General features: G+C 31.9%; 2 protein-coding genes across 3 annotated transcripts; both read right to left on the bottom strand.

Annotated features, from left to right (window-relative positions):
- Positions 1-6,462: 6,462 nt before the first annotated feature.
- LOC114420137 (probable E3 ubiquitin-protein ligase LUL4) lies at positions 6,463-9,013 on the bottom strand. 2 transcript variants are annotated; one of them, XM_028386010.1, is made up of 3 exons: positions 8,352-9,010; positions 7,372-7,855; positions 6,463-6,903 (listed from the first exon to the last, which is right to left on the bottom strand). In XM_028386010.1, the coding sequence occupies exons 1-3, from the start codon at positions 8,762-8,764 to the stop codon at positions 6,790-6,792; spliced, it is 1,011 nt and encodes a 336-aa protein (XP_028241811.1). In that variant the 5' UTR covers positions 8,765-9,010; the 3' UTR covers positions 6,463-6,789. The 2 variants fall into 2 exon arrangements, with proteins under 2 accessions (XP_028241811.1, XP_028241813.1); XM_028386012.1 differs by lacking the exon at positions 6,463-6,903 and adding an exon at positions 6,924-7,097 and having other exon boundaries at positions 8,352-9,013.
- Positions 9,014-10,281: 1,268 nt separating this feature from the next.
- LOC114420138 lies at positions 10,282-11,302 on the bottom strand. Its single transcript, XM_028386013.1, has one exon. The coding sequence runs from the start codon at positions 10,987-10,989 to the stop codon at positions 10,534-10,536; it is 456 nt and encodes a 151-aa protein (XP_028241814.1). The 5' UTR covers positions 10,990-11,302; the 3' UTR covers positions 10,282-10,533.

Below are 11,302 nucleotides of genomic sequence, written 5' to 3'. Positions count from 1 at the left end.
CAGATTTTTAAACCCAATTTAGGGATCATACAATTAATTTAATCACATATAATGGGGAGTGGCTACCTTTTTCTATAACTGTATTCTGGTACATTTGCACAACTTCTCTCCAAACTTAGCTCAATTTGCTCTGTATTTTCTTGCGAGTTAACGTTTGGTGGGATGTATTTTGATAAAATTAATTATGAAGTCATGTCATTTATATTTAAATGTTTTTTTTAATAAAATTAAGTTAAGAATAAAATTAATTATAGATCCAAAATCAATTATAAAAGTAATCACTAGTTGTTCAAGGTTAGTGATTCAAACTAAACTGTAACGTCCCCTGAATTTAATCCAACAATTCTGAACTCTTTAAACTTATACAGTATTTTTTTCTTTTTCTAGGGAGCTTTTTTTCTTCCTATTAGTTACTCCCGTATAAAAATATTTTTTGCATATTAGTGATTTTTTCAGCTAAACAACAACATTAGAATTTGTCTATTTTCAATCTCCATCCGGTCTAACATTTCTTTAAAAGTCTTATTAACTTGCATTTAAGTATATTATTTAAGAAATTAATACTTGAGTAATATTTTTTATTATTAAATACTAGATGGGTAATGTATTAAAAATTATCTTAAAATTTGTATATTGTAATAAAAACAATATGTTTATTTTCTATTTCTTAACTAATGTCTCTAGAATGCTAATTAACGTATATTTATCTTTGTTTTGTAAAATAGGCAAAAACATATGGGAGTGAATAAGTAATTAATGGTTTGTTTTTTAACATTTTTAAAAAAATATTGTCTTTTAATAATTCTTCATAATTTTTTGTTTAGAATAATTTTAAAAATTAATTTAAAATAAACACATACTATTTAAATAAATAATTTGGTTCATAGTTTATTCAATAAATTCTCCTATCGTATTTTTAAAATAAACTCATGTCATACATAAAATTATTAAAATAACTTTAAAAAGTTATAAGAACCAGATATTATTTCATGAATCTAAATAAATTAAGTATCAGAAAATGTATATTTATTGCTTCGGTTAGATAGTATATCTATTTATTGTAGATTGAATTCCATATTCAATTCGCCTAACAAAAGTTCTATTTTTGACAAACAACGGAAATGCATTATAAAGAATGAGGGGGATCTGTTCATCTTATCTTATCTGAAACAATATAACACTCAACTAGAAATAGTAGTAGTATTTCACCACTTTTTTTAAAGTTGTCCGGTGGATAAACCAAGTGTAAATTAATTGTATATTAATTATTTTAACCCACCCGAATAAAAAAATGTGTGTATAATTTTTAATATCATTATAAATACTCTAAACACATAGTATTGCCTTCATACAATAATATGTTGAAAATGATATGATATGTAACAGCATTACCGTATGCGTCAGGAGAGATGTCACATACAGTCAAGCTTACTGCTCAAATGAACTGTGACTTGAGTTCGACTGTCGTATTTTCTTATTAACAAATGATATGTAAATTTTATTATAAATTTATCTTTTTGTTGAGATTGATAGTTTTTTTTAACATTAAAAAGGAACATGTCTTTCCTTATTTTATTTTTTCTATAAAAAACATTGAACAAAGTTTATATTTTCAAGTGTCATGTTACACATGACCATGATATTTATTATGTTCCCCCCAAAATATGACATTTCTATGTCCGTGTTTTTTCTTAATATGTCAGTATTTAATTTCACTTTAAAAAGTCAACTAAAGTATACCTCTATTTTTACATTCATTCTATCGGTTATGAGTAAACTTTCTCTATCAATTAAAATTATTCAACAAAGATATCAAATACAATAATTAATATTAGCTACATTCATAAAAAAATCGTTATGATTAATTGTAATTAACCACACAGTTATAAAGCTAATAAATAGAAAAAACTTCCTGTCCATTTTGTTAATAAAAGAGTCGATAGTGATTAAAATTAGCTTGATTTGCGTCTTCCTACTTGAAAAAGCACACATAAAGATTATACTACTATTTGACAAAATAGCTCATCAGTCAAAAGTTTTAAAAAATAACTAAAATTTAAAAAATTAGCTAGTAGCTAGCTAAAAAGATTTAGTTGAAAATTTTTAAGTTAACTTATTAAATTATATTTTTTTAAAATTATATATTGAAGTAGTCGGTAAATATAAAATAACATGAATGGATGTACTATGATATTTTTATATAATTTTTTATTAATACAAAATTATACTTTTAGTTTTTAATTAATTTTGAATTCTTATCATTTTTTTAAATATCAATTATTTGAATTAATTTTTTAGTTTAAACTATTCTTTTCATATTGTGTATTCTAATATTATTATCTTTAAATATTTCCAACTAAGCTTAAATTATAAAAAAAACAGTATACCTCCATTAATAGGTTGCTGTAATTTATCTTTTGGGGAATTAGTAATTTATCGGAATTATCCTATACAAAATCCGTCTGATTAACATTCACCATATGGCTGTTACTTTTTTACTTAAACCATTTTTTGACCTTCCCTTTTGATATTATTGGTTAGGTACTGAACATGAAGGATATGACACATCCGCAATACATCATAGATACTCGTTTTTAACTGATTAACATCCTTATCAAACACTAGTAGGCACCAGTAGACACTTGTACTAAATTCCCCTTGAAATAACATTAAATACTTAATTATTTCCACATTTACTAACATCATCATCAAAGATCAAATAATACATAATTATTTCTACCATCCATTAACTGCGTTTTTTTTTTTGTCTATACTTTAGTTTAGGCTTTAACTAGTTTTTCTACTCATTCCGAAATCTGTGCCATCCATTAACTGCCTTCGATTGGGTCTCTCTCTTTAATCCTTACATTGGGAAAGCGATTTATAAATGTTTTTAATTAAACATGTAAATATCTTTTGGCATAGTAAAAGACTTCTATCTATATTGTGCAAGAAAAATAACACTTACTGTTAGAAAATTCTTTCAACAAATTAATTATAATAAATAAGTATTTATTTAAAATGAGTTAACTACAGTACTCCCTCAATTTATAATGAGCAGACCTGCAAAAGCAACTGCGCCTTGTTTTAAGAATCTAATTAATGTTACGTACCAAAAGAAAAAAAAAAGGTTTAAATGTTTAAACATGGAGTGTCCTTTGTTAGTACTTGCTTATCAACAAATGAAGGAAATATTCAGTGTGAATTTATATTTGCTATGTTTTATCCGAAGGGTGGCCTCAACCTAATGGAAGACAGTTATGTATGTTACTCTGGAAGGAGAAAAATGAAATACACATTATGAGTGTTATAATTATGTTTGGCAGGAAAAGTAAAAACCGCCGCATATGGAATAGCGTGGGACTGCCAGAATTTATGGACCCTTTTCCTTTGTGTTGGAGCCAAACTTGTGTGAAATGAAAATGGAGTTGTAGCTGGTCACGTTTTATGGGCTTTTAAAAAGCAAATATAGGTCATGCATGTTTGCAACTAATAATAAAAAATTTAAGCTGATTAAATCATGCAAGCACTACTTTAGCTGTAAATTAGGTGAAAGAAAGCAACCAAAAACTAGCTAGCTCTCGTTGAATCACGTTCCGGGTTTCTTGTTTTTTTCTTCATTCTGTTCCCTAGCAAATTATTGTTGCCATTCTTAAAAGCCTAAATCGTGATCAAGTCCTTGTGGCTTTTTTCCCTTTATCTCTTTGAACATGTCACTTTACCCTTCAGAGAGAGAACGGTGGAGACAGACAAAGGAAACATAGCAAATTGGTTTTCCTCACCCTTGGTTTAAAGAAAGAGACATCAGACTTAATTTTATAACAAGGCATAGGCCTTTTTACGAGTGCCAGTTGTGCATATAGTTTATTATTAAGTGTTACTAGAAGCACCAAGAGCTTAATTTGAACATAAAATGCTGATATATGGTCATGGTGGATCTATTGTGGACTTTTTCTGACCTCAAACACCACCAAATTCATCCCACCAGGAAAAAAAAATGTAAAAGAACTTTCGTATTTATGATTGTGACTGGCACGATTATGATATCGTAACTTTTATATAAGTGAAGGAATGATGGGTAATTTTTTGAGAGTTTAATAGGGGTATCTATATTTGGAATGTGGGTTTTACGGATTCTGTCACCAAGAGTTCGATTGGGGAATGACTTGGGCAGCCTTGCAAAAAGCCATTACCATATTTATGCCGAAGGCCTCACATGATCGACCACATGGTCTTTGGACAGTGATTGATAAGAGAGAAGGAGAATATTAAAAATTTGCACACTGAGAGGAAGTGGGTTGAGGAGGGAGTATTTATTGAACCTCACCTAGAAAGAGTACAGTGGCAGTTTTAGTTGCATCTCACACATGGCCTCTTTTTCTATAGCTTTAGATTTTAGTGTGATATGGGAAATTAATAATGGAGTGTAGGTGCTGAGAAGCTTTGACCACAAGGGAAAGTTTTGATTCTTGTACTATTCAACCCTTTGTTCTACTTACTCGCAAGTTGGAAGAGATCATGCAATGCATACACTTTAATTATTACTATTATTCCAAACAGTTAGACATTACAAGAAAGCAAATGCAGGCAAACAAATTGAAGGACAGATATGAATATCTAGATGCATCCATTTTCCTTGGTCTGTATATTCAGGGCATTTTGTGAGGTCTTGGACCAGGTTAACTTTCTGGTTCTTTCTTCGTAAAAGATTGCAGAAGATACCAAAATACATTGAGTCGGTGTCTTGAAATTGTAGGCAAGTTTTGATGAACTTTGGATGGTATGGTGGTACCTTACTCGGTTTCTTGGTTTTTTAACTTTTCTCTTTTGCTGGACCACAGCTCTGAAAAGGTCTATTAATTCGTATATGTAAAAGTGTTGGTCACCCCCCCCCCCCCCGGCCTTGTCCCCATTGAGAACTAATAGCACGTACTAGGAAAGCATGTGTTTTACAAAGAAAAAGCTCTTGCATTTAACCACAATATCCAAGGAATATTTCACAGAAAATCTTATCAGGCCACAAGTGAAAACTGTTCTCTGAAAGAAAAGAAAAATAAAGGTTTGGCAGCGTAAGGTTGCTGTTTAGACTTCCTTGTTTCTCTCGGTTATCATAGGGAATAAGTAAATAAATTCAAGTTTCTTTATACTGAATCAAATGAGTGGCAATTAGGCTAAACTGTTAATCATCCATGGAAACCTTTTATTGGGCTTCATTTCTCCTTTAATCTCAATTTTTTTGCTACTGATTGTAGATAAATTGATGATTAGAGACAAACTTGTGGTGCCTTATAAACCACCTTAACTTAAGGTTGAGAAGTGTACTGCAAGGAAGGCAGTTTTCCACGCAATAATGAGTATTGTGGGCATCGAACATGATTATGATGCCCACAACCATATGTTTCTTGAACCGCTCAAATCTTCAGTTGTTATCATTTCTAAACTGAATGTACATGCGTAGGAATTTTGAAACAAAATTTTTTTTGGTCAGAAACTATCTTAACTTATTCACAGCTTCCTCGTTCGCAGCTTTAACAGTTGAAATGTTGAATGAATGAGTTATAATGATTAAAGCTTATAATATACAATTATACATCTAGGCGGGTTATGAGTTATGATCCTCTGCAGTTGAAATAGACGATCTCAAGTGTACAAAATTAGTATTTCATACATTTATAAAATTTATAAACACTTGTTAAAAATTATGGGCCTCACGATTTATACGTTCTTTGCAGTTTCTATTGTATCTGGCCCGCTGCAGGATTTCCGTTCATTCTAGGTATTTGTGATGAAAATTTGGAGAACATGAAGTTAAGAGTCCAGTCTCCTTCTGGAAATTAAAAGAAAAAAAAAATCAATTTACTCGTTTGATTTGACTCCCTGGTTTTCAATTTCCCATCTCAAAAATCATAGCAAATCTGCAGTTCAGAATTTATACCTGGAATGTATCTGTTACTCACTTAGTTACCGATTCTAATTTTATCTCTTTATGTAAAGGTATGAAAAATAAGCAGTTGGTTTATGCTACTTGACTATAATACCATATAATGTACTGCAGTGTGAAAGCCGAACTGGAACAGTGAAAGCTGAATAGAAAACTGATCTCAAATAAATTACAAATAAAATGACTTGTTACATCGGTTTTACTTTTACATCTTCATTTGTTCAAAAGTTCATGTCTGAAAGCCTTCTCCAAGTTTCAAAGATTCTGATTTTGCATCTACTAACGGTACCTTGTATGGCAATATTATTTGACCTTTTTCTTCTTCTTGATAGTGAAAAGAAGAACAATAATCCAACACCTAGAATCTTTTCTTTTTTCTTTATACTCCCTACGTCACACTCATGAGATAAGCCAACTATTTCATCAAAGGAACTTAATATCAGACGTTCTAAATTTTTAAACCCCTGGAAAGATGAAGAGCATAAAGGAAGAGCAAGAACGTTTAACACTATAACTTTATGTGATTAAATTTAACCTTCATATATAATTTTCAAACATAATTCATTAGAGGAACCTTTAGCCTCAAGATACATAATGAATGTTTTCCGGCTAACCAAATCAGACCTACAAATGATCCTATCTTAAATATCACTCACACAGAAAAATAAAAAATAATAATCTGTACAATATTGATGACACGAGAGTAGCATTCAATAATAGTAAAAGCACATATGATCTTTTTTCTCTTTGATCACAAACATATGAACTATAAACAGATTATTGACTGCAATTTACAAAGACAAAATAAAAATACCATGAAATTCAGCTTCGCATCAGGCAAAAACCTGTCACTCGTTGCCATTGTTTATCTTGATCTCTATTAGTTCCTCAATTGGTTGACGACATATAGGGCATTTATTTGATTGAAGCCGCAAAGCTTTGGCACAATCACCGCACATACACTGGAAAATACAACAGATGTAATCCGAGAATAATCAAAGTAGTAAAATGAATATAATGCAGCATAATACACACAAACAAATGAAGTGAAATTAACAACTCTCTCTGTAAGGATCTGTACCGAACAAGTATTACATTCCTGCTCACCATCTGAACAAGTATTTTAGTGCAGAGTGCAGACAAATAACATTGCATTCTACAGTTTTAAACAATACATGAATGATCAGATGACAACTAGGGAGAGGAAGAAAAGAAATTTCAGGTAATACAGGGATCAACAGGAAAACCATGATAGTGTTTTAGAAATATTAACAACGACCTTTATTTTCAGATACAGAATGATGGTAAGGTTGTGTGCATGGATCATCGTACATAATACTATGACCTTAAGATGTATTTATTGCTAGAAAGTTGAAGCTGAGTATCAACATTCAACAACACATATAAGTTGGTTTGACAAGATATCATACCATATGTCGGCAGGGTAAGACAGCAGTGTCCTTGGGTTCAGTCATGCATATTACACACTCCTTCCCAGGATCATTATCATCAAAATCTGCTACTGTTGAACTTCCTATTCCATATAACTCTCTCAGCTCATAACGAATATCATCAATCCACAGAATCTGCCTAACTACTTTTACCTGGAAAGGACCAATACCATTGCTTTTCTCTAAGACAGCTTGAGTAATTTGCATGTGAGGAGATGCATCTATTACGGAATTACTAGTAGTTTCAGCACATATAACCAGGGGAAACACATCTTCTTCGGGTGAGGGCAGAGAAAGATCATCCAACTCAAAAAAACCTAGGTCAATGCCTGTTCCAGAAGGCTGACAAAATTTCTGGCCAGCTCCTTTTTGAAAGGGGAATGTGATTGGCTCGAACACATCAGGAAATAGTGGAATAAACCTACATTTTTCTTCTTCTTTGGCCAAGTAGAAAATTGTAATGCTGCCCGTTACAAAAGAAAGGAGTATAAAGGTTAAACAAGCCGAAAATCTTACATCATATACATTTGATATTCATTCCATCTTCAAACATAGTTTCTTCAGAGCAATCAATTTAAAATAATCAATCAAACAGATTGCAACTCTAAACCATACATTGTGGTTTCAAACAGTTCTTTCATTGGCATGTGAATTTGTTAGTTTAAGTCAGACAATGCAACATTGTTTTTGATACTTTAAAAAGAAACTTGTCATAATCAAAGCATACACAATTATAATTGTGAATGTTGTTGTACAGAATGATGCATAGGTAAGTAAATTGCCAATGAGCTAACTAAAATAAAAGAATGAATTATACACGCATGAAGTAAATCGACACTATTTTGAATGACACGGGACTCTGACTACACGGTTAACAGACACCCCAGAACAAGACATTAAATAAATAACGTAGGAAACATCTAAAATACTTAGGAAGAGAGAGAGAGAAGTGGGATTACCTGCCATCATAGAGGGCATCGAAATCAAAGGAAATCAAGTGGTGATCTGAATTGTTAGGATCAAGGTGGAGGCGCAGAGTGTGTTTATGCAAATTGACATCGTTCCTTATCTTCTTAGTAGCTTGATGATCAACATAGGGTGGTGGCGAAGCAAGAATTCCACTTGCTAAGGGCTGCTGATGAAGCATCACAGAATTGACACCATTTGGGTAATACTGAGTAGGAGGAGGACCCACGTAGCCTGTGGTGGAAGCATAAGGGTTGGTTGAGGCAATAAAGTAACCTTGTGGCGGTGGCGGTGGCGGTGGCGGGGGATGGTAATAGTATGGGGGTGGAAGATGTGGAGGGTGAAAGTAAGTATTTATTCTTCTTCTTCTTCTGTTACTGTTACTATTACTCCATGAAATTCCCATCCTAACCAGAAACTGCTGTTGTTGTTTTCGGGAAACAGAGAAACAAGGATACAATAGAGTAGGTGTCAGCTGCAGATCCGATGATTCTTAGGAGCCGCCATTGCTGCCACCATTCACATTATTCTCTCCTCAACCAATCACCAATTTTTAATACTTTCTTTTACCTTCTTTGCTTGGATCATATACAACTCCACCTATCCGTATTTTTAATCGTTTTTGTTGTAACTACTTCATTAACACTTTGTCTTCAGATTAAAGTTTTGATCCTTTTTAATGTGCATCTGGATTTTGTAAGCCTAAGTTTGAATATATTTTATTTGCAAAGTAAACCAACTAACCAAGCATATAGACTATGGGATTAATATTTGATTTAAGATTTAGTTGCATTTAAAGTTTTTTCTCTCTTTAATAATGTTATGTGAAAATTGAATTCATCCTCCTCTAAGCTTAATATCTATTACCAATTGAGCCACACCAATTGAATTCATATTTTAAATAACTTTTTTATGCTTTGTTTTTCAATAACTAATTACCTATGAATAATAAAAATGGATTGTTTATGCTTGATTGTTTGTTTTAAATAAAAAAAAATAGTTATCCACAACATTTTAATTTCAAATCTTAGATCTAAATTACATAAATTACCTATTGATTTTTTGTGTAAATTTTTTTGTTGAAAAAGACCACGCTCAAGATAATAATAATAATGATAATAAATTTTTGACAATAGTGACAATAATAATAATAACAAAAAATATGGTGAAAGTGATTGTAATAGTGATAATAATAATAATAATTTTAGTGATTGAGCATATTGACTTTAATGCCCATTTATTTGATTATTTTTTTTGAATTATTTTTTTTTAATTCGATGAATGAATCCATTTTTTTTTATCTTAAGCACGTTAATTTTAATAATTGCAACTTTGGGTGATAACTAAATCAGGGAATAGTTGCCGGGATCCCCAAATTTGAGAATGTTGTTTCATACCTTATTTATATAACAACAATACCAAACTCAAATCTTAATATTATATTGTAAATTATTATTTGGGCTGGTTTTGTATGAGTATATATCTGCCTTTAACTTTTTCCAATTCGCATATATCTTCTTCATTACTACAATAACTACTAAATTTTCATAGGCACATTTAAATTACCTTGCTGATAATTTTTACTTTTTTAACATATATCCTATCTTAGCCAATCACCTAGTGAGATAAGAGTCATAAGACTTTGTTGTTGTCCATAAACCCATCTGTATTTATTTTTAAACAAACCAATTTACAAAAGTAAGAAAGTGATTAGAAATCCTAAGTCAAATTTTTAATTAACATACAACTAGATACAAGTGTCATTATTCATTACTCAATCTCTTATTTCTGCCTACAGTACAAAGACATCGGCGCAATATATGAATTAATATTTCAGTTTCAGCAATTATTCGTTGATCTTGTTTCATGTCTATCAAATCGTCTTCTTTCAATCTGTAACATTCCCCTATTGATAAACAGAACAACAGAAAAAAAGAACTACATTTTAACAAAAACCACATCAAGTGTGATCAGGAAGTTCATTCTTATTGGTATCAATATACGATAATGAAACGCGTGATCATGACCCATTGTAGCACACAATATGGGGAAGAAAGGGGTGTGGGGAGGTAGAAAGTAGAAACCCAGAATGAAATAAAAAACCAAGATACAAAACTTGAATTTCTAACTCATGACAAACAAACTTGAAAAATAAGCTTGGAGTGAAATTCAAATTCAGCAGAAATCCGGCCTTGTTCTCGTACGAACTGATATAGAACCTCTCAGATGATCCCAGAAGACTTTAATCTCAGAAGAATCCCTCAGATCCTCAAGGCTAATATACTGTTGCTTAGCCATCCTTAAGGATTGACACCCTGTGTCACGAATCAAAATATAAGGTTGACATGTTTCATCATAGTAATACAATAAGCTCTTCAAGCTCCCACCAACACTGCCACTCCCTCCAGGAATATAAGCCTTATATATGCTTTTACATTTCAGTCTTTTAGAAGACCCCGGCTTCAACGTGTGAATCTTCTTCAGTATTGATCCCACCCTTATTTGCAGCTCCACCGGTCGATCACTGAGGTTCCATATCCTTGTCCCATAACCAGAGCCTTGACTATGGTCACGACAACTATCAAAGCAGCCACCAAAGGATCGAAGGCTAAAGCCTTGCACTTTCCCCATGAGGGATACTTGAACTGCTTCTTGCTCTTTGATCACTAACTTCCAAGCAATATATGTTTTTGTGGTATAGAAACTTCACTAGGAATAAAATATAACCAACACATAAACTATGTTTTTTTATGATAAAGTTTAGTTACTTCGCAAAATCAAGGGGTCTCTCAATTCTGAGACTATGGACTAGAATGTGTAGTAGCATTGCACACTAGACAACTCACAAGGACAGAATATTGTTTAGCCCTTCCATCAAGGAAGTGATACGGTCCTTAGACGCCAAGATTCAACAAGAAGACAGTGGAAAAGCTTATTGGTAATT

This window comes from Glycine soja, chromosome 7 (assembly GCF_004193775.1).
Source record: "Glycine soja cultivar W05 chromosome 7, ASM419377v2, whole genome shotgun sequence".
Taxonomy (NCBI): Eukaryota; Viridiplantae; Streptophyta; class Magnoliopsida; order Fabales; family Fabaceae; genus Glycine; species Glycine soja.
This window is presented reverse-complemented; position numbering and strand designations above follow the sequence as displayed.